Genomic DNA, 23,856 nt, shown 5'->3' on the forward strand with positions numbered 1-23,856 from the left:
TTGTGATTGACGGTTCAATGACGACACTTACCCAAAACCACCCTCGACACATTTCTCCCCCCAGCAGGCATTGGAGGCTCTACCCAGCATTCCAATGGGCAGCGGGGACTGCGGGAACTGTGGGATAGCTTCCCACAGTGCACCGCTTCCAAAGTCGACGCTGGCCCCGTGAATGTGGACTCAGAAATTCGAATTAGTGTATTTAGTATGGATACACAAATTCGACTTCATAAGGTCGAATCCACAAATTCGAACTAAGTTGATTCGAAATAGTCTTGTAGTGTAGACAAGGCCTAGATGTTAAAAATAAATAAATAAATAAAAATCTCACCCTCTATTATAGATTCAGCAAAAATCCTGAATGTTTATTACTTTCTACCGAACACTCATCTTTGTATACTGCAATAATGCAAGCCTGTTAAATAAGGAAATGTTACCTCTCTGTCTTATTCACTCTCCTTCCAGTTCCTTAATCAGCAGATTAGACATAGGCCTGTATTGAAACATCAAACCTACGCCTCACTGAGCCTTGCAAAAATTTGGATTGGGCAGCTTTTGCTTCCTATTAGTTTTGAATCCATAACAGGATTTTCTCTCTCCTTCCCTAAACACCAAGTTTCTCGAACAGCATCTTCTGACAGACTGTATCAAAAGCATTTTTAAATGTCTAAATAATTCTAGCTCCTGGTTCTCCAGTACCCACTCTCATAAATAATTACAAGAAGTTAGAGAGGCAGAGAGTGGATCAGTTGAGGTACTCAAGCTCATAGCTGGCATGTTTAAACATCTCTGGGGGCTTGCTGACAGGTGTTCCCCGAGAGGAGGCCCTGGCTCTGGTATCTCCTTTCTCCTTGGCACAACACTGACAGAGTGTGTTGATGCAACCGGGCCTATCTGTTTATTCAGGCTCTCTCTGTGGGGTTAGTTTGGGGTTTGTTTGTTGTTGGTTTTTGCTAGGTGGGGTTGTCCTTTTGTTTGCACTAGCTAATGTTGGTTTGCCTGATTTATATTATTGATGATTTCGAGTTTGATCTCATTGATTTAAAAAGAACTGTCCTGATTTACACCAATGTGAGACAAGAATTATACCTAATATTCTTGAATTGTTTTTGTAAATATTCATAGAGGTTATTCATAAGTACGTACAAAGGGACAATAAAAATAAATATTCTTGCTTGCCATGATACTCAGGCAGGCTTTTGGTAACTCTTGGCCAAGCCCTGGGTTGCTGTAAATTGGCATAGCTCTATTGAGGCCACATCTACACTACCGAATTAAGGTGATCTAACTTATTACAGCATACAGCAGCCACAGTAAGTACATCACTTGTGCATGTCTACACTTTGCTCCTTGCATCGGTGGTGCACATCCTCACCAGAAGCGCTAGTATTGATTGTGCAGTCAGTGTAGGGCATTGTAAAATAGCTCCTGTCAGTTCATAACAGTCTACGTGCACAATGCAGTGTCTACGCTGGCACTGCATTGACCTTGACTCTACGCAGCTCATGGAGGTGGAATTATTAAGTTGGCATAGGGAGGCAGTTACAGTGGAGAGAGTGAAATTTAAGTGTAGACACTTCCACAGGTAGACTGATGTAAGCTGCCTTGCGTCGACCTCACTCTGTAGTGTAGGCCACACCTGAGCTTCAATGGAGCTACACTGACTCACACCAGCTAGGAGTGTGACCCCAGATCTTTAATTATTTTATTAATTACTTCTTCTAGTACTGAGATATAGCTCATTGGTTTGCAAGTCCAAGTATCACCCTAATGTTTCCGCCCCCTTTTTAAATAGAAGAGTGGTACAATGGTGGCAGCTCTCCAGCACAGTAACTATTTTTAACGATAAAATATAGGTTTTTGTTAGTCCTCAGTTTCTTTGCTCTTTAGTTGTTTCACATGAATGGCAGCCAATTGACATGAATGGCAGCTTTTTAAAATCATTGATTTTAATGGGAATAGGATCCTGACAGATATTATTGTGGTCCCTGCCCCAAATAAATTAATATATTCCCCAGGTCTCTACACCGTCTGTCTCTGAACATATGCACGATAGGGGCATTGGGTTATCATAGGCTGAGAGGGAAATCTGACCTAAAGAAGTCAGTTTCGGCTAAACTGAACATTTATATAAGTTAGGAGGAGCTTCTCAGCCTGTGACTTAAGCAATCACCTTATTGAGAGGGAGCTGAGGGGAGTAAAGGAGACACCTTACCTTTTTATGACCAAATTAAAAGCAACAAACAGCAAACAAACACTCTTAACACAAAACAAAATCTGGTCTGCTCCATCATGTCTCCTTAGGGAAGGCCACAACTCATTTAAACTTCCTAATGATATCTCTATTGCCCATTATTTGAGCAACCAGGTCCTCCTGCAGCATACAGAAATTCACAGCTTTGTTAATCTTATAAACTACTGCTCATATAGGACAATTTCTGCCTTTTCATTTTACTAGTCTTTCAAAGCTAGAATACATGTTATCTTCCATTTTCTCAGGTTTAATTTCTTTGCACAGCCAGAGGCAATTGCCATCTATTTGTTAAAACAAACAAAAAAACCTTTGTTCATTTTTTTCCAATATTGAACAGAAATCATGTGGCAACAATAGTTTCAGCTCAGCCAATAATTGAATGTATTTATTGGTTTCTATAATGTGCTCAATTACAATTTCAGAGCACATGTACAGAACTCTAAAAACTCAGGGCCAGAGTCTGATATCAGGTTAAACACAGAGTAACTCCAGCAGGTGACCTACTCTGTATTTTCCCTGCAGTGGCCAAGATGAGAACATGGCCCCAGAATTTATACAAAAATGGACAAATCACTAACCAAATTACCAGCACCACACTCAAGCAAAATCCAGAGTAAAAAGAAGAGTCTTGTGCAGTTCAATTTAGGATTCCATATTGTTTCTAGAGTATTTATTATACTTGGCCAGAAATAGGACACTGACAAATAATTCATCAATTTAGCACTTGGACTCCCATGCCACTAGCATACATCATTGTTCAGCAATCCCCATTTAAATAACTGTGCACAAGTTCAATAAATTATTTGTACAGCTTTCAATTGCTGTTGCTTCATTTTAGATATCACTAGCCAAATATATAGTACAAGACAGCTTTATTTGTAAGGTAAAAATAAAAAAATATGTATCCATAGTTCTGATCTTTCCCAACCACGGATGTGACATGTAGGGCTGGCGCAAAAACAAAAATTCACATTTGCCCAAAAAAAAAAAAAAAGGGAGGTTTCAGCATTTGCTTTCATTCTGCATCAGAACAAAAACTAGACCTTTCAAAAATTTAAAGTAGAGAAATATTCACCTCAGAAAGGGAGGTTTCAGCATTTGCTTTCATTCTGCATCAGAACAAAAACTAGACCTTTCAAAAATTTAAAGTAGAGAAATATTCACCTCAGAATAGCTAATATGCCATTGGCGAGACTAGCCTAGGATGTGGGAGATGCAGATCAGCACCAGATGAGCACTCTAGCCATCCAGCTATTGGCTATTCTGGGGGATAGGGGTCTCTCTAAATGCTATCCAGAACCTGAGAAGCCTTCCTGACAATTTTTTTGTTGAAACTAATAAGTTTCCACAAAAAGTTTCAGATTTGACAAATCAGCATTTTCTGATAAAGCGTTTCATTGAAAAATTCCCAACCAGCTCTAGTGACATCACTTATGGACACTATTCTCAATAAAGAGAAAGCAGAACCTCCTAAATTAATATACACATATGGATTGATGAGGCTAAGCAACACTTTGGTGGAACCAGCACGCATTCATGGTCCGATTCTGATCACATTCCTCATTTACGCCAGAGTAACTCCACTAACTTTAATAGAGTTTATTTTTTATTTATACTATATGAATAAGAAGAATCAGGCTCAGTATCTTTAGTGATGTGAAGCAAACTCTCCCTCTACTGGCAAGCTGATGTCAACAGGGGCTAGATCCTCAACCCAAATCAATTAAAAAGAAATGTGTGTGTGCGCGTGTATATGCAACAGTCCCAGATAGAAACTGTGCCCATCGATGTCACAGAGGGGAGGATAAGCCTATCTGTGTAACAGCAGATCTTTCACCTCCATTACACTGGAACAACACAGTGGAACCATGCTGGAGTTGATAGCGTGAGAGTGGCAACATACCACCCACCAGTGTGGGAAAAGAAAAATGTTGGCAAATCCCTAACATTACAAAAATATCATGGGCATTTTAATGTTCATATAGCATGGAGAGGGCTGAGGTTTTTAAGATCTGGGTGGTTTGTAATGGGAGTCTCACATTATTTGGTGCTTTTGTTTGAGTCCCAGATGATGGAATCAGGTTACTACATAAGAAGCTCAGCTGTCCTTTAAAAAACAAAAACAAAAAAACCTCAAAAGATAATTTTCTAGCCCTTGTGACCAAAGAGAAAAGCATGAAAATGTGAGATCTAAACATTCCAACATCAGAAGGGAAAGAAACCACTCCCCTTCCTCCCCGTTTATTTTTTAAAATCTCATGATTTTTTTAGTGCTTGACTTGTGATTTTTGAATGCTTGGGTTTGGTAATACTGCCAGAGCAAAATGCACAGAACTAAATTTATTTATGTTGAGAGGATGCAGAATCCTAAAATCTGAACTTGTGTTTCAGAGTATCTGGCCTCTGGCTTCCATTTACACACTTTCAACCATACACACATTGAGCCAAATTCATCTCTAAGGTAAACCAGGTATGAATTTGTCTAGCTTTCTACAGTATTTATTACTGTTCTTAGAGGTCTGTTCTCATCCCGCATACAATACACGAACTAGCTTTAGCAGGCATGACTACTTTGGTCTCCTGCAAAGACCTACACATGTGCTTAACTTTATGCACGAGTCCCAATGACATCAATGGGAATACTCTCATTTGTTCTTTTGTAGGACCAGAGCCTTGATCAGAATTTTTATGAACAAATAAAACGTGCCTTAGAAATAGTGATTTCTTCACTACACTAACTTACTATCTCTCTTCAGCCTCCCATTTCTCACTGAGCCTTCATAGGTGATCATTGGTTCAAACATATATATGTTGTCTTTTTCAAGCCCAAAGGCTACAGGTCTATCTCAGATATGTCTGTACTCTCCCTCAGGACGACAAAACACTGGGTGGAGGGAACAGCCTGGTTCTTTAAGAGGAAAAAATATTAGTGCAATTTGCAAAGATGGCAACATGTCCTGATGATTTTAAAACTATGTTAAAAAGCAAGTTACGGAGATTATCCCATAATAGCTAAATTACTTGGAGGCTAAGTGGTGCACTGCACCAGTTTTTCATTCTGCACATCCGATTTGCAAATCCTAGTGTAATTCATCAGTGAAAATGTATTAAGTATCTTCACCCCAGTCTCCACCATCAATTTCATAAAAATCACCAGACAGTTCAGTATCATTAGCACAGTCTGCTCAAAGGAAGGCCAGCACTGAAATATTTGGTGCAATGTAGATGAGGATTAAGCAGCTTTTGTGTTCCTGGTTAAAGGCAAAGCAGTTTCCTATTTTTGCATGCACTGAATTCACAAACTCTGCACCCTGGCTTTCATTTTTCTCCAGCCCCCAACAATATTTTCATCAGCTGTCTATTGCTGCTGCTGCTACAAATACCAAAATAGATGCCAGGACATCTTCCCTTTATTACAGTCTCCACTGTTCACAACAATATTGGGATCAAGGGGCCTGATTCTAATTTCATTTATTCCAGTGTACACTGGGAGTAACTCCACTGAAGTCAGTGAAGTTACATTTGTGTAAAAACAGTGAGACACAAACATTAGGACAAATGGGAGTTGAGGGCACTTTGCAGGATCCAGCCCCAAGTCTCCAAATGAAACTAAAGCATTAAATCAAAAACAGCTTTGGATCAGATCCTGCTATTCCCCCCTCCCCACCTCTTATATTTAAAGTCTTAAGATAGAACAGAAACATTAAGTTTCTGATTGTTTAAGGACCACATGACCCTTCTGTACTTTGAACTCAGATAAACTTATTACTGAATGAAGTCATGTGTAAAATGCTTTCCAGCAGAGATTATTTTGAACCAGGCAGTGCTAAGAAATGCTACAGAATTTCAACTCTCAGAGATTCAGCAGCAAAAAAAAAAAAAAAAAAAAGGTGGGGGGGGGGTGTCATTCTTGTACAAAGTGCATTACTTAGAGGGAGAATACTAGATCCCCCTTATGTAAACATAAGTATATTTGTACTAGAGAAAGCAATCTTTGGCTTTTTAATTTGGCTAATTAATGGAGAAAAAACTCACTATCACACTTCTGGAACTATATCTATACTTTGGATAAACTTTTGCCTAGTTCCATATAAACCTTTAATCTGTTTATTTCCTTTGATGCAAAAGAAATCTTGATAAATCATGTTATTATTTTAAGTAAATAAAACCAATATCAGTAATTGCACTCAAAATTGGCAAACTTGGGATAGATTGGGGTGTAAGGAGAGTCACAGATTCTGAAAAGGTACATGATTGCATCTAGTATTTGGAGAAGATGTAAAGGTGAGGTCCTGACCAGTTGGTATATTTCCCTCAAGAACAAATGGCCTATATCTTGGCCAAATTCCAACTTGAGTAATTACATGCTGATCACTTAAATTCACCCTGTAGTTTAACTAAATACAATAATACTCTTCACTTCCTTCCATAAAGAGTTGTATAGTGCTGTTGTGCACTGTTAAATGGCAACTGCTCTCTGCCCTAGAGATGGCTGCATTTCATGGGTAGATGAAGGGATTCCTATATATAGAGAATACATGTTTGTGTTGTGGTTTAAGATTTTACTGGAATGCGTTTGGAATGCCTAGAGAATGCCATGCCTATCGCTGTATTATGTCAGGATGATGCTTTTATGCAATGTAACCATATTCCATACAAAAAGATTTTTTTAGAGACACTTGGCAGATTTCTCTCCCCTCACCCCCTCCCCCAAAAAATTAAAGACCCACTATCCACTCTGCTGCAGCCCAAAAATCCTGTGTTCCTCCTGCAGATGGAAAACTCCCCCATTGACCAATACAGGGTTAAGTCCATAAGGAAAGCAGGTAAGTAGAAGAGAGGGGCTGGAAGAGCTCTTGGCTGGACACAGGGGCAGCCAGACAAAACAAAAGACGACTTCTGAGGGTCCTTATTGTTCCCTAAGCCTGTGCACTGGTTAATTTTTATGAACAAACAGAATTAAGGATAATAAATAAAATATTGATTCTCCTACAGCATAATCTAAGGAACTCAGCGCACTTTACCGATATTAATTTGTTGGCTCACAACCCCTTGCCTCTGCAAGGTGCCGTATATAAGTACTATAGCCCCTTTCTACAGAAGGGGAAAAGACACAGAACTATAGGACCAAACCCTGGGCCCTTAGTCGGGCAAAATTCCCATTGGAATCAACAGCATTTTTTCCTGAGTAAGGATTGTAAAATGTGGCTTTAAGGCTAACAAAAATGATCACCGTTTTGGGGTGCTTCAGTTAAGTGTCCAATTTGATACACGTTGAGTCTGACTTTCACAAGTGCTGAGCATCCACAGCACCCATTAACTTCAGCTAGAGTTCTGAGTGCTTAGCAAAAAAAAAATATCAGACCTAGTGTTTCAACTTAGGCTCCCAGAATCAGACGCCACTGTCCCTGTAAGCAATCCAGCCCAGTGGCACAATCAGAGGGTCAATGCTGGGAATAGTGCCTGTGACGAAGTGGGAATGTTCTTAATGTTTTCTCTGAGTGCTGTGTGGATGCCTCAGTTTTCCCAATGCATTTCTCGAGTGTCTAGGGCAGGGGTCAGCAACCTTTCAGAAGTGGGGTGCTGAGTCTTCATTTATTCACTCTAATTTAAGGTTTCGCGTGCCAGTGATACATTTTCATGTTTTTAGAAGGTTTCTCTCTCTAAGTCTATAAACTATTGTTGTATGCAAAGTAAACAAGTTTTTTTAAATGTTTAAGAAGCTTCATTTAAAATTAAATTAAAATGCAGATCTTATCAGTTTAGTGCAGTGGTTCTTAACCTGGGGTGCACACACTCCCTGGGGCAGGGCCGGTGCAAGGATATTTTGTGTCCTAGGCGAAACTTCTACCTTGCCCCCACTCCTTGCAGATCAGTTCATTGAGGGGCAAATCTCAATGAGCCTTTATAGACCCCAGGGGCCAGCCATGCCCAGGGGCTGCTCCGCAGACCAGGTTCCCCCCTCCCCGCCCCCTGAAATCCCCTGGAGGGTGCACAGCCCCCCCCCCCACAAGTCCTTCCCTTCCCACCCCACCCAGGTGGCCCCTGCCCCGAGTCCACTCAATGGCTTTGCCGTGCTTGGGCTGCTGCAGCAGCTTGGCGGGGAGGAGCCGCCTTCCGGAGGCACCGGAGAGCCAGAGCGTCCCGCTTGCGGCAGCAGTGAGCCCATGGAGGAGTCGGTGCGGTGCAGGGAGGCAACAGCCCTGCAAAGGCAACAGTGCCACTAGCAGGGAGCAGCTGTGCCCCCCCCCCCGCCCCTCTCTGTTCCTTGTCCCCTGATTGCCCTCTCCTGAGACCCCCCCCACCCTAACTGCCCCCCTACCTGTTCCCTGACTGCCCCAACCCTTATCCACACCCCTGCCCCCAGACAGACACGTGTCATAGGTTGCCGACCCCTGGTCTAGGGGTGTGTGATTGTTGCAGAGTCCTAGGGGGTCAGTGTGATGCTGTCGGCACAGAGAATGGCTGACACCCTGTCTCCTGGCAATTGATGGCCTGGGCCCCTCCTCTGCAAAGGTGCCAACTGAAGGTGTTGGAGAACAAAGAGATCAGGTGGCCTCCTGGCCCAGGAAAGTGGAGGGGAGCCCAGACGGGGCTCTGGCCTCCCTGGGACACCCCCCCCCCAAGATGGACCTAACTGAGGGAGTCCTGTTGTCTGTACCTACAAGATCTGTCTTGGACTGTGTTCCTGTCGTCTAAATAAACCTTCTGTTTTACTGGCTGGCTGAGAGTCATGGTGAATCGCAGGAAGCCGGGGGTGCAGGGCCTTGTCTCCCCAAAACTCCGTGACAGTGCCCCTCTCACCATTCTGTATTTTAACCACTAAACCATTTGCTAATGTTTATAAAGTGCTTTGAGGATGAGATGTGCTAGGTAAGTGCTCAGTGTTATTGACTACAGCTGTACACTTGACAAAAAATTTCTTTTTCTGGAGAGTTCCATAAGGTCACCAGCTGCTTCATCCACCAGACCTGGACATTTAAGAAAGTTAAATAGAGTTTGTACAACTAAATTGGCATCTAGCCTTTTTTTTTTTTTTTTTTCCTTTTTTTGACAATTTAAAAAACAAGGCACAGATGCTGACTTGTCCTCAGAACCTGCTGAGTGGTAAGTTTTGTTTCATTTTGCTTCAGGGTTTTTTGATTTTTTTTTTGCCACTCTTCCTCTTTTGACCCACAATTCTCTACTATGAGAATAGCGTATGTGGCAAATGAGAAGCAGAGCTCTGCTGTATTCACTGATTCATTTGGATTCCGCTCCCCTGTCGGCTCTGTTCTTCTTACTTGGCAGGGGATTTAAATTGATGAGAATGCTGCAGCCTGAAGCACTGTGGTGCAGGATCTTTGTCAATTTAAGCCCCTGCAGGCTCACAAGGACAGAGCTGGCAGGGAAGGAGAGGGCAGATGCACATATGCACTCAGGTCACATGCACACAGTCCCAATTAAACCCAGAGTCCTTGACGGGTTTCCCTGGGGCTCCGAGCTCCTCAGTTAGGATACTGCAGCACTAATCTGGGAGGCTGGAAGATTTGTTGTTGTTGTAGCAGAGCTACATGAAGTTTTAGGGGAAGAGGTCAAACTTAAGGTCTTTTTGGCAGCACCTTGTTAAATGTTATAATAAAGTCACAAGGTGGGTGAGGTTATATCTTTTATTGGACTAATTAAAGATATTAATTCAGCCACCTTGTATCGCTAACTTCCTGGGACCAATATGGTTGCAAAAACACTGCATACACAGAATAAAGTTGACATGGGTACAGCAACACTGCAAACACCACAGAATAAAGTTCAAACCATTTTTATGGCCAGTGAATATAAAATGCTCAACACCACTTGTGTGCTACGATGCCATCTTGTGGCCAGTCTCACTGGTCATGGAAGGCAACAGTAACACACACCTTTCTCCAAATGCTTCACCTTTTTTCTATTTGCTAGTATTGGCAAACTGCAGGAGGTCTAGACAGGTGCAGATAAGCCCCTCAACAGGTGTTTATCCACACACTGAGGATTTTTTCTTCCTCAGAACTACTTTTTTATTATTATGAGTACTATTTAAGCACCAATGTGCTTATCAGTGTAGAAAACGGATAGAGTCCTTGCCCTGATGAAATTACAGTGATCAAGACAGACACATAGAAGACTGAACACAATAGGACACTCAGAGTGAATATTTTCAAGATCACAAGGACAGTGTTTGTGGGCTTCAGGAAGAGACTCTTTAGGAGGACCCTAAATTAGAAGCAGATGAGGACCTGCTTCAAGAGATTGTTCCATGCACATGAAAAAGCTATGAATTTGGCACAAAGACAGGAGTGTGACAAGGAAACAAAAGAAGTAGTGAAGTTCCAGTCAGCAGAGCAAAGAGGATTTGCAGGAATGTAATAAGAGCCATGATGCAGGTGGAAGGAGGGAAGCCAAGCAGGGCCTTGAAAGCAATGATGGGAAATTTAAACTTGAATCAGTGGGAAAGGGGGAGCCCACTGGAGCTTTTTGAAAAGGAAGTGACTGGATCCAACTGACACAGGAAAATAATTAGCGAGAACATCTTTTACGCCACATCTTACTTAATTTATGCAAAACTATTAACTCCTATTTGGAGTTTTTTGAGAGTATGATTAGCACAATTTGGCCCACTGTATATCAGACTGCTTACACCCTTATTAAAGATCCAATGATCATAAACCTAGGCAAGGACTTTAGCAAAGTCAAGATTGAAGCAGGGACTATTTTGTGTTACGTGTATGTGCAATACCTAAAACAATGGTGCCTCTGTCAGATTGGCACTACAGATGAATAATAAATAGTTACTTAGGATCAATATGCCAAATAAATATTTTGGTTTATTCTATCTGTGCATCTTTTATTCCCACCCCCACCCCAAAAACCCACTTATACCAAAATGTCTGAAAAAAATTAAAGGAACTTAATAAATGAAGAGGGAAAATGAAATACCGACAGGCAAAGGAAAGAAAGCTAAACCCAGCAGACTGTTTGAAATACAAACAAATGAAAAAGTCTTGTTTGTGTCTGCGTATCCTAGCATCTGGCAATTGCAAACATCAAAATGAGGTTGCCTTTAGAGTCTTCACCATGATTAGTAGGGTTGCCACGCCTCAATAAAGTTATACAACAAAACTACATGCTGGTCTATGGGAGATGAGAAAAAACAACCGTTTTTTCACAATTGAACAAATGATCTTAATGCCCACCCCCTCAAGTTTGTAATATTTATTAGACTAAAATGGGAATCAACAACTGGACTCAGGAAAGCCTGTGAAGTGGACTACATACACATTGACTACTATCCTGGTCTGGAGATGTATTGATGGTAATTATACCTTTTTTAAAATATTTGATTGTGCTCAGATTGTATACAGCAAATCTAGTGATCCAATTTCTGAAAAGTATGCAATGCTTTTATTATATACTTTGTACTTTTGTGAGAGGGGAGGTAGTAGCGGGAAGAGATATTTTCTGATTAATTTATTTTAAACACAGAAGGCAGGCGTGCAAAGACAAAGACAATCTTGAAACTTGTATTGCCAACTTGCCCTCTCTTCACTTGAAGCTGCAATCCACAAAGCTCTCGTCTGTACTTGTGCAGGAGCTTATTCTTTAGAGGCAAATATGCATTTTAATGTTTGCAGTGTAAGAGCAAAGGAAATGGGAGGGATAAATTATGAGTTCTTTTCTCTTCTTTCAGGACTGTCCATTACAGAAATATGAGTGGGGAGATTTTCCAGTACAGTATGAACCCAGAAAGGGAAACTTTGTTCCAGGAATATCTGGCAAATCAAGGAACGGTAGTAAAGCCCTATTATTGGCAGACACTGAGCAAAAGTTGTGCCAAATGCCCCTATCATATACAGACAGGTGAAGAAGCAAGAGTCCCTTATATGGAATTTCATAAGGCCTTTGGATTCCCATATGGACTAATGAGTCCGCAAAACAAACACCTTATATTCTATGAACTGAGGAGCTTTTCTGGGACATTAGTCCAAAAGGGCCATGCAACCAACTGCATTAAGTATAACATCCACCCAGAGTCCATGTTATTTGAGATGGGCGGCTATCTGGATGCAGTTACACATGACTATGACAGCATCGGGTACATAATTCTTTATTCAAACTACTCTCCTTGTAATGAGGCTGAGCACTGCTGCATAAGCAAGCTCTACAATTTCTTGTCAAAGTACCCAGACATTACCCTTTGTGTTTATTTCTCTCAGCTTTATCACACTGAGGATGATTTCCCCATGTCCATATGGAACTGCGAAGCTTTACGAAGCCTTGCCAGCTTGTGGCCTCACGTGACTTTGAACCCACTATGTGGTGGGGTCTGGCATTCCCTCCTTTACAATTTTGTGAGTGGTATGCCAGAAGCAACCCTTTATCATCCAATTTTACCTGCAAGAGCATTAGCTGACCAACAAAATTCACATAAAATTAACAACATAACAGGAATGAAATCTTATTTAATGAAAGCATCTCCTCAGGCAACATATGAAAATCTAAAACCTCAGCAGAAATTGCAGCAATACTATTTTGCTAACACACCCTCTCAGCAACCTTCACAAATGATGAACAGCAGATTGCCACCACTGATGAGTCACAGCCATTTGGTGCCTTTTACGAGCAAGTTTCTGCCTTTTGGGGGGCAACATTTATATCCCAAACCTAAAAATATTGTAAGGCATTTAAAGATGCCTAAGGAGTTTAATGATACCAATCATTCCCAAACCTTTTCCCATGGAAGACCTGTTCAGGTGGTAGAAATCACTGAACGACTTTTAAGTAGCAAGACCACAGATACCAAAGGAAAAAAAAAAAAAGTAAATCCATTTCTTATGAAAGTTAATGCACAGTGGGACTAGATGGCTCAGAGAACTGTGATGTTGAGGATATGGATACTTTTACCTTTAGAACACTCGTTTAAATCCAATCTAGGCCAGTAATGATGAAAATTCAGTACCTGCCAATGACTTTTAGTGACTTACAATAAATGAAGTTGACAGTCTCAATCCGATTTTTACTGGAGAGGTATCCACAGCATATAAGATGTCAACAAAACTAGTATCCTTGTTGAAAGCCTTGGCATAAGGCAAGGATGAAATGGACAATATAGACCAAACACTGCCTGAATCCCAAAAGTGGTTCCTTCAGGTAAGGGTGGATATACATGGGGGAACACTATATTCCCACTACCTGTCCTATGAATAAAAAAGCCTTTACCCTCCAAGGCTGCCACCTCTCATCTGCCAGAAGTTCATGTAACATGATTTTTAAATTAGATTTTAAAAAATATATAAGATTAGAAATATATAAAAAATAAAACTGAGTGAACACTAAAGAGATCTCTTTCATATAAAGTTTTAAAAGGTGGTGCTGATAGAATTTGGAGTATGAAGAGTGAGTTGTTTTATAGATCAGTGCTTTCACTGTTGTAATACAATATATTTGTTACTAATATTTAAAGTGTTTTAATTGCAGTGTTCTATAGCAAAGCTGGTAACTTGTGATCTCTAGCAAAAGCGACTTTGAGTGTTGTTACAGAAACCTTAACCAAAAATATATCAATTAATTCTGTAAAAATCAATCCTTTTTATTTTTGTGACCCCAGCACTAAGAATCTAATTGTGAGTTAGTCCTTACCATACATAACTCCTCTGTAGGAGTTCAAACAATACTTAACCTCTCACATGTCCATGCAACATAGCAACACAAATTCTGCATCCAAGAGGTGCAAAGTCCCCACTCTGACACTTGATCTTGCAAGGTGCTGAGTGATTTCACTTCAGGGGGACAACTCACTTGCAAGAATCTTTGCAGGGTTAGGGGTCATAGTATGAGAACTCCCTACTTCTAAACCTTAACAACATGCAATCACCTGGGGCCCTCTTCAATCCCGATTGAGTTTTTCCATTGTCTTCAATTGGAGTTGGACTGGAATTTTAAAGTGAACTTTTTAATGTATATACAATTATTTTAAAAATGAACAAATTTATTTAAGGGAATGCATGATAAAAATCTTAAACAAACAGATAATCTTTTAAAGTATGTCAGACTATTAAAACGGGGGGGGGTAAATGTACTTTTTACTCTTTCTGTATTACTTTCTGCATTTCACTCAGCTTGCACAGTAAAAGTTGGCTGGTCAATTTCACTTTCTCCTTGTTATGTATTAGCACAAGGCTTTTGAGGTTGGGTTCCCAGCACCACAGGACTAAGTTTAATGTCCTAAATTATTTTTTTTATTATTATTAGGAAAGCATTATGATTCATATTAGATTCTGTAAAATTCTTTTTTGTAAATCCCAGATTTTGAACTCAAACTACTTATCAATGTCTATTTAACATACAATACTAATATCTCAAATCTGATTTCAATATATATTAAAGACAACTGATTAAAATATTTATAGCAATATAAAGGAAGGGATTACTGTTTGGGGTTAAGAGCAGGAACTGGGAGTCAAGTTTTTGGGGTTTTGGCCTCAACTCTGCCACTGATTCATCATATGACTATGAGTAACTCACTGTAGCCCAAGTTCTTGTAATTACCTCGATTTTTTAAGAGCCTGATTTTGGACACTTTGGGCCAGATTTCCAGCAACACCGAGCATACCTGCTCAAAAAGGAGACAAGTGAAATTGAAAACCTGCCCATCTAGAAACTGCAGCAGCCAAAATCAAGGGGCACTGCTGAAAGTTTGGGCGCTTCTGTGCCTCAGTTTCCCCATCTACAAAATGGGGCTCTGAGCGCTAACCCTTCTCCCGGGGAGCTAGGTGGAGGGAATGAATTAGTCAGCACTCAGGGGCGTCCCACTGGAGAAGCCTTGCGGGAGGGGAGACAGACAGGCCGTGGGGGCAGTGACCTCCTTCCTGCGGTAGCCCCTGAGGACAGACGGGGGGCGGGCCACACCGGGCCGCTGGAGATAAGCCGCGCCCCGTACACCGGTGCGTACCCGGGGCTCACACCCACCCAGCAGGCAGAGGCTCAGCCTAGCCCAGCGGGGCCGGATCGGGAGCGCCGCTCGCCCCCATACAGCGCCCGTTAGCTGCAGGGGACCGCTCCTATGGTAACGGGCCTCCTCACCCCGGGAGAACACGTGACCACCCCCTGCCGACCAATCGCAACAGCTCACCTGCTCCTCCCCGGACCCTGCCTTCCTCCGCCCACTTGAGGGTTGCCTTCTGTACGCCTGCGCGCAAGGCCTGCCGGATACCGCAAGAGAAAGAGGAAGTCTGTTCAGAACACATGCGCAGTAGAGGAGGGAGTGCGGAATTTAAAACACGTATGCGTAAAAAGAGACTCGCAGTTGTGTTGCGCATGCGCCTACCCACGAACGGCGAGCGCGCTTGGCTATTACGTAGGAAGAGACGATCGATCGAGCGCGATCTTTCCTGCGCGTGAGTGGAAGTGAGAGGCGGAAGAAACTCTACTCCCTGCGCATGCGCGGTGTTGCTCACTGCGGGCAGTAGGGGGCGGGCACCGCCCTGCGGAGGGGAGCGGCCGAGAGGCGCCGGCAGGTTCCGGGGTGATGGCGAAGAACACGGTGTCCTCTGCGCGCTTTCGCCGCGTGGATGTGGACGAGTATGACGAGAACAAATTCGTGGACGAGGAGGAGGGAGGCGATGGCCAGGCCGGGCCCGACGAGGGCGAGGTGGATTCCTGCCTGCGGCAATATCCTTCCGCCAGCGCCGGGGAAAGAGTCCCGGCCGCTGGCGCTGAGGCCAGGAGCGCGAGGGGAGGAGGGGACTGGCCCCCTGCCCTACCCGGTTCTCTGCCGGGCCCCGAGGCGCGGAGCGGTCCCCAGCCCTATACTGAGCCTGCCAGGCTTGTAGGATGCCCAGGGCACAGGCGGCGGGGGGGGGGCTCGCCTGAGTCACCCTGCACTGAGTGTGCCAGGGCTTTGCTGGCCTGGAAAGTTACTGTCCAGGGGGCAGGGGGGAGGATCCTCCATGTCCCCTGCTCAGGTTCACCACAGCCCTGTCTCTCTCGAACTAGTCTACCCTGTAAATCTGTGGCTCCCTCAGGGCAGGCTTCAGACTGGGTAAGGTCAGCCAGTACCACCTAGCCCCACAGAATGAAATAAATAACTGTTGTCTTTGAGTGTAAGTGCAGGAGTAGGAAACATGGATTAAAACCCAGGTGTGTTGGGTTCTTAAACAACGACAGATTTTCAATGAAATGTTTTCCAAACAATGTAAAACTTCCTAGTGTGTGTCTGTCTGTCTAATCCCTGGCTTGAGCACCCTGCTATCCATGGAGACCATTGCCCTGTACAATTTTATTTATGTAAATTAATATCAGTCAGCTTTTTTGTATTTCCAGTTCTCGGGCGCGTACACACTTGAGGATGTGGTCTTGTCTGACCTCATGAGAGCAGGAGGGAGGGACAAAGAGAAAGTCCTGCCCTCAAACCCCTGCTTCAGGGTTGGAGGAAGTGTGTGCGCTGTGTGGTTTTCCTTTTATGGGAATAATTGCACCTAGTCCGTGACAATCTAATTGCTTTTCACTTCCACATATTAAAGCATTTTGCTTCAGTAGTGCCCTTTTAAGGCAAGGCTGCACCCCCATAGGATTAATGGGTTTTGTGATTCAGTTTTGGCAATTCCTGGAGGTGGGGGGAAAAAACTGAAAGGCAAATTTCTGTGCTCAAAACTGTGAAACCCTTTAAGAAAATTCAAGTGGGGGCTGCTAAGCCTGAATTACCTGTGTCTCTAGAGCATGTGTTGTTCTCCTCCTGGTTCATGACAATGATGGAGGCAGTCTTGGAGTCTCATTGTTCTATAATGAACTCCATCTGTGGTGCACATTAGTCATGTCATTTAATGCACTGGTGGGTGAGGTTTTTAGATACCACAGTGGTGGATGTAATAGACGAATCTGAATAGAAAACTCTCCCAAATCATAATCAACTACAGTGTGATGAATTGACTGACAGATTGACCTTTCCTTTCCTGCCGATGTTTAGTCTGGTGTCCTGACTGATGGTATTTTTCCAATTTATGTGGCACAGATGTTCCCACTAACAGTTTATTTCAGCAATCACATCATTCTGCATTGTGCAAACAGCTATGCTATAGCTTGTTGGATGATATTTTGCCATTATGTGTGATGTTTGAAGATAGAAATTCCAAATTAGACCAATTCTAAAGGTTTCTATTATTTGGATCCTTGTTCCGTGATTGGTGCTCTCCAGTACTGAAAACTGTACCACCTTAGTACAGGTCCCATTGCTTTCAGTAATTGGCTAGTATTTGCCACCTTATGTTGCACCCACTGAAGTGTTCAATATGGAAGATGTTCTTTTAGCAACTCCATTGCTGATATTCCTAGTAATGAACAAGTTACATGTGAACCCCACTGTATTGTGACTAGCTCTGTTGCTTTCTAGGTCCTTGTTTTCCTATCTTTCCTTAACCATTGTTCACAGGGAACATGATGGCTGCATTGCAGGCAGCCCTGAAGAATCCTCCAATCAACACCAAGAACCAAGCAGTAAAGGTGAAGTAGTCAATAACTCTCACATTTATATGCCATACTGTGAATTCTTTCCTAATTCTCCTTGCCCTCTATAGATTTCTCACTTCCTCTCTCTTTGAGACTGATTAAGCATTTCCCTGTTGCCAAACTATACTCTGCCCAAGTAGGCCTATGAAAAAGGACCCAAAACAGTAGGCACTGATCAGCTACTGTGTCCAGTCCATAATTCTAGCTACAATAAGAACTTAGAAAATATAAGCACTTTGAGGAGAACTTAGAAAATATAAGCACTCCCACTTTGAGGAGAGCTTTGACTATACTGTGCACACATACTTGCCTGTCGGACAAGGCTCTCAAAAACTAGTTTTGAGTATTATGGATGCCCAAAGCAGACTGAAAGATGCACAGATAAGCTGTAGGAATCTACCGTACTGTAGCAACCCACACAGCTCTGTTTAGAGTGGAGTTCTGCTCTAAGCATTCACTCTGTAAGAATATAGCTGTAGGATTCTATGTTTGTTTGTGAAAGTAGACCAGACTTCCCAGTAAAGATTTTCTCCACCAACTGCCAGCCCTACAAATTTACTTGGGGGTCTAAGAATCACCTAACAATCTTGGTACCAAGGGCATCATCAAGTAAGAGATTTTGCCGGTAATTTTGCCCTCTTTTACATCTGTGACAATGTGTCTTTCATTACAATTGCACTGGTGTCACTGAAGGAATAATATAAAGACAATGAGGTTGCATAGGGGCTACTGTAATTCTGATGTAGGAGGCAAACAAATCTAACTTGCTGCCCACAGTTAAGTTGCTTCTGCAGGGCTAACTGTAGTAAAGTATTAAAACTTCTGTCAGTGAAGTACACATGACTCAGTACACATGGGGCAGATCTGCTGTACAAGGTAGTGCCATTGTACAAAGTCTTTTTCCTCTTGGAAAAAAGACTTAAAATATGACTGGTGTCGCCAAAGCCTTGGGAAAACCTGCAGATCTGGCAGCTCTGTCTCATGAGCTTGTTCTTGGCTTCATTCTTATTTTAGGATATAACCTCCCACCAAATCACTGTTTCTGCTTACTATTTCTGCTACATATCTGAAGTCTCACTAAATCAAATGGCTGCAGGGTGTCTCTGCTTACTGGGAAAGATAATGGCTATAATTCCTTTGGGAAGCAACTGCAGACAGTACTTGCTCAGTGGGATTGTACACAAGAGGAATCCATTCTGACAGTTAAGGTTTTTTATATTGCTACCTCTCAGGTGGGTGATTGAGTGAACAGAGGAAGAAAATTACTTTGGGAGGGCGGGGGAGGACGATGCTTACAGAATGGGTGATGAAAGGACCTAACCACACTACACAAATTCTTGATCCAGAAATGGCATCAAGGTCAGTTATCAAAAGCAGTTACCTGAAACATTTGTTGCTAGCAGTTGTATTTCAGCATGGATGTGACAGTTCAGCTGCTTTTAACTGCGGCTTCAAATGTTTGGGTTGACCTGTGTAGATTAAGCAATCATATTACCAGGAACTATTTCATGCTGGTAATACTGACAGGGCCTTAAAGATGTTTTCCAAGGATTTTGTAAAACATTATGTACACAGAATTAAAGCGGTAGTTATAATACAGTAGTCAATGAGGGAAGAGAAGGATAATGCAGTGTAAAGCTAAGGTATTAGCTGAGCAGAGCTCAGACAGTGCTGAGTAGGAATACTTCTGAAATTTGAGAGGAGACTCCTTTAAGATCACTTCTATTCCACAGCAGAGCTGTCCATCTAGACAAAATGTAAAATAAGAGGTGAGAGGAAAGCCAATCAAACCCTTAGTCCTATTAGTTCCAACTTCTTTTGAACTTTCCAGTGCATGAACATTAACAGTGATAAAGTTCAGTACAGCCCTTATACAGTTCTGTGGGTGGAGTCCTGCAAACAAAAGCCAAGCTTGGTGAGCAGAGAGAGAAACCTAGAAGAGAACAAGCTTGTTACAAAGCCAGTGAAGAAAATGAGTCTTTTTTTTTGAGACTAGCTTCCTTCGCCCAACTGGGCACTAACTGTTTAACTTGTTATCTAAAACTTAATTACAAATTAATTACATATGTTAGCTGTAAATTGAAATTCATTTAGAATTACAGATGTGTCAGTTGAGGTCATGCTGTCGTAGGGCAGGTGTGGACATCTGTTGTACAGGATGCTTGACAACTTGGTATGTGTTTGAGCTGCCTTAGCCGAACATTTTTGAATTGTTAAGAACAGAAAAGTTCTACCTCCCAGAGCTGAGAGATCATTAACATTTGGCTGCAGACCATGTCAGCATTGATCAGCTCAGTTCCAGGTTGTGATTTTTTCCCTTGTTTACAGGACCGTGCAGAAAGCGTTGTCCTGAAAGTCCTCATCTCTTTCAAAGCCAATGATATTGAAAAGGCAGTACAATCTCTGGACAAGAATGGAGTTGATCTGCTAATGAAATACATCTACAAGGGGTTTGAGAGCCCCTCTGACAACAGCAGTGCTGTGTTACTGCAGTGGCATGAAAAGGTGTGTTAAGTCTCAGTTGCATTTGGCCTGATAATTTGCATTAGCACAGACCCTTACATCCATGACTCTGTCTTGAGTCCAATACGAATCAGCCTTCTTCCCCTTAAAATTCCAGTGTTTGTATTGCAACAGTTGGGGTGGGAAGGACAAGGTTCCCCAGGGAACCATGTGAAATTAGTGCACACTTCCTATGTCATATTGATGCATGCAGACTTTAGAGGTGAAGTTTGATCATGCATTAGGTAAGAATGAAAATGAGCCATTGCACATTTCCTAAAAACTGTCATCTTGCACTGAGGCAGTATAAACTAAGGTCAAAGTCAGGGATTTAGCTGGGAGTAGAACCCAAGTGCCCTGACTCCCCCAGTGACTCTGACTTGCGCAAGTTATCTAATGCCTGACTCCATTTCCCCATTTATAAAATGAATGTAGTAATGCTTCCCTATTGCAGAGTGCCGACGGTTAGTGTCTGTAGAACACTTTGAGATGTTCAGATGAAACGTACTGAAGTCCAAGTAGTAATTGTCTGTGCTTACTGTGTTATCGGTTAATTTGTATTAGCTAAAACAACGAGGAGTACTTGTGGCACCTTAGACTAACAAATTTATTTGGCCATAAGCTTTTGTGGGTTAAAACCCACTTCATCAGATGCATGGACTGGGAAAAAAACAGTAGGCAGGTATATATACACACAATACATGAAGAGATGGGAGTTGCCTTACCAAGTGGGGGGTCAGTGCTAACGAGACAGTTGCAGTTAAAGTGGAAGTGGGCTGTTCCCAACAGTAGAATACCAGGGGAGGAAAAATCACTTTTCTAGTGGTAATGAGGCCAATGTAAACAGGGTGGCCCATTTCAAATAATAGACAAGAAGGTGTGAGTAACAGTAGGGGGAAATTTAGTTGTTGTCACCCTTCCACTCCCAGTCTTTATTTAGGCCTAATTTGATAGTGTCCAGTTTGCAAATTAATTCCAGTTCTGCAGTTTCTTGTTGGAGTCTGTTTTTGAATTTTTGTTGTTGAAGCATTGCCACTTAAGTCAGTTATTGAGTATTAGCTGTATTGAGTATTATTATTTTAAGTCTGTTATTTGTATTAACTGTTAGTTCTCTGTTTTCAGGCTCTCGCTGCTGGAGGTGTAGGGTCCATTGTCCGTGTCTTGACTGCCAGAAAAACGGTTTAAGTTCAGCAGCCAGTGACTGCCTGCCGTGGGTGTGCAAAATGCTGGTACAATGACCAAAACAACCAAATGCCACTGCTGCCCTGGGGGTAGCATCTGTCTCTCAGCTTGCCTTCTTGCTTCCTCTTTCATATCTATGACAAAATACGCATATCTGATTTCCTTTTGCTGTTTGGGTAATAATAGAGGTGCCATTTTATTTCTTAATAGGAGTATTTGGTACTCTCAAAAGCATTTCAGTGACATATACACAAGTCTTTGTGTAAGATGATTTGCATTCATGTATTATCATGCCAGATTTTGACCTGACTTTCCAAGCAGATACTGAGGGACTCAGGGCAGTCTCTTAATTCTTTAGCTAACCAGGCAGTGTTCAATGTAAGCTGTATGTTTGAAAAGATGGTGCAGCTATTAATGGAAACTGGACTATGCTTCTCCTGGTCAAACTCTGAACCCTACAGCACAAGTACAGTAGAAGAACAAGCTCTGGCTCAGAAAAGAACCAGAATATCCATCCAGTGAGTTGAGCATTTTTTCCTATCTCACATTTATGGTTTATCTTGGTTTCCTTTGATCATTCAAGTCTTGGGTCCACAATGGGAGAGTCACACTGTTGTAGAATTGTCTAAGGCATCACAACACAATTGTATGACATATTTAAGGATGAAGGTCCATTTCCCTGGGCTTTAACCTAGTAAAACTTTCCTTTTTGGGACCTGAGATCCTGATGAGGAAAATTAGAAGGGGCTGTTATACAGATAAATCCCATTGCAGCATGTTGGGGTAGGGGTGCAAAAAGTGATTGTAGCTAACATAATGTAGTAGCTGCCTTTTGGTAATCTGAGAAATGAAGACTGGTGCCTAATGTGTCCATTGCAAAGTCCCTTGATCAGTGTTAAGGTACATGGGATCCAGAAAAGATTAATTTCTGATCCCAGCAGGTACACATTCCATGTTATATTTCAGTACAAAGTGACTTGGGTGAATCAAGTCAAGTCCCCAAAAAAAGACAGGTGCTTTTTAAAATAAAAATTTTCCAAAGGCTCAGTGCATCCCAGCCCAGGGATAACCTTGAATGTGTATGACCAGGAGCAAAGCCAGCCTGTGTCTTACATTCACATTTTACACCAGTTCAGCTGTGTAAAACTGGTGAGGAACTCGTGAAAATCTTTGCCGTTTTTTGATACCTGCTTTTTTTGTAAAATGATCAGAAAATAAATTGTCACTGAATATTTACTTAATGTTTCAAATTCCTTGGTGTTAACTGTTCTGATGGCTTTATTGCTGAATTTGGGGAATTCACACGCTAACAGAAGGATTGAAGAAGGAAAAACGCAGAAATAGTCACCCAACTTCTGCCCTTCACCTCCATTCTTTTTCCTGCCAAGGTTGTTTCTGCAGCAGCACTTTGCATGTGTAAGTAATCGTAGGCCTGGATCTTCCTGGAGCAATCTTGAATCCTCTACCTAAATCAAGATACATGGACACCAACACTATTCAAAAAATGTAGCTGGCTTTTCTTAACACTGTCTGACATGAACTTGACCCGGATTACCAAAACTTTCTGTAGTGTTTGACTAGCCAAAGTATTTTGTCCCTAGCCCTCTTGTTTGTTTTTTTTCTTTCTGTAATTTGTCAGTACATCTTTATTCTGCTTTTTCTGAAGTCAATCTGAGGCACCCAGCAGTGATTTGCCCCATTGCTAGTATCCACCACCTAATTCAGGTTGTCTTAAACAAAACCAAGATGTACCGACAAATTACAGAAAGAAAAAACACAAACAAGAGGGCTAGGGCCAAAAGACTAGCTAGTCAAATACTACAAAAGGTTTTGGTAATCCGGGCCAAGTTCATGTTGCACAGTGTTAAGATACAAGTCTTAATATGGCAAAATCAAGTGTCTTTCTCCCAGCCTAAAGTCTTGTTTCCTTTTTCCCAGTTCAGTGTGGCTCACAAAGAAAAGGTGTTAACCAAATCCTCTCACTACTTATGGGGAACAGGTCTCTGCCCTATTTAACATACACAGAAACAAACATCCTACCAGAATGATGTACTCCATATTTTATCTATGGCTTGTTTCAGTCCTAAGCAGGTCTGGATAATAGACATTATTCCCATTTCCACTAGTTCATGCACTGTCAATCTCTTGCTCATTTTAATGATATAAGTTATTTAGGCATGACTGCAGTGCATTTGATTCATAGAAATCTATAAATCATATCCAGTTATAGCTGTCTTTAAGGTTCATGTAAGGAGCTGCATAAGGAAGCTTATTAAAGAACACTGCTCTTCCTGGGTCATGGTGTTAATAAAGAGGAAAAACCCAGTACTGAAATTACGCAGCCTGCACTTGAGCAGGTGAGAGAGAAAGATGATATAAAGCACAACAAGCTCACACCAGTC

The 23,856-nt window shown here is 42.0% G+C and overlaps 3 protein-coding genes across 6 annotated transcripts in view; 2 read left to right on the plus strand and 1 right to left on the minus strand.

Moving 5' to 3' along the window:
- Nucleotides 1–15,534, minus strand: part of RGL1 (ral guanine nucleotide dissociation stimulator like 1) — a 160,363-nt gene extending 144,829 nt beyond the window's left edge. For 2 of the 4 annotated variants that reach the window (XM_045026591.1, XM_045026587.1), the window contains exon 1: nt 15,399–15,524. The gene's annotated coding sequence lies outside the window, so the exon portion shown is untranslated. Of the gene's footprint in view, nt 1–14,815; nt 14,880–15,398 lie in introns of all 4 variants that reach the window. The other 2 variants (XM_045026585.1, XM_045026590.1) reach the window with 2 other exon arrangements.
- Nucleotides 12,004–13,112, plus strand: APOBEC4 (apolipoprotein B mRNA editing enzyme catalytic polypeptide like 4). The gene is given in 2 exon segments (XM_045026593.1): nt 12,004–13,074; nt 13,077–13,112. Coding segments are annotated over 2 exon segments (1,107 nt in total).
- A 108-nt stretch (nt 15,535–15,642) lies between the features above and the next one.
- On the plus strand, nt 15,643–22,690 carry ARPC5 (actin related protein 2/3 complex subunit 5). Its single transcript, XM_045026595.1, has 4 exons — nt 15,643–15,937; nt 17,692–17,764; nt 20,099–20,275; nt 21,395–22,690. The coding sequence occupies exons 1-4, from the start codon at nt 15,795–15,797 to the stop codon at nt 21,455–21,457; spliced, it is 456 nt and encodes a 151-aa protein (XP_044882530.1). The 5' UTR covers nt 15,643–15,794; the 3' UTR covers nt 21,458–22,690.
- Nucleotides 22,691–23,856: the final 1,166 nt, after the last annotated feature.

The sequence above is a fragment of the Mauremys mutica genome, chromosome 8, assembly GCF_020497125.1.
Source record: "Mauremys mutica isolate MM-2020 ecotype Southern chromosome 8, ASM2049712v1, whole genome shotgun sequence".
NCBI classification, from domain to species: Eukaryota; Metazoa; Chordata; order Testudines; family Geoemydidae; genus Mauremys; species Mauremys mutica.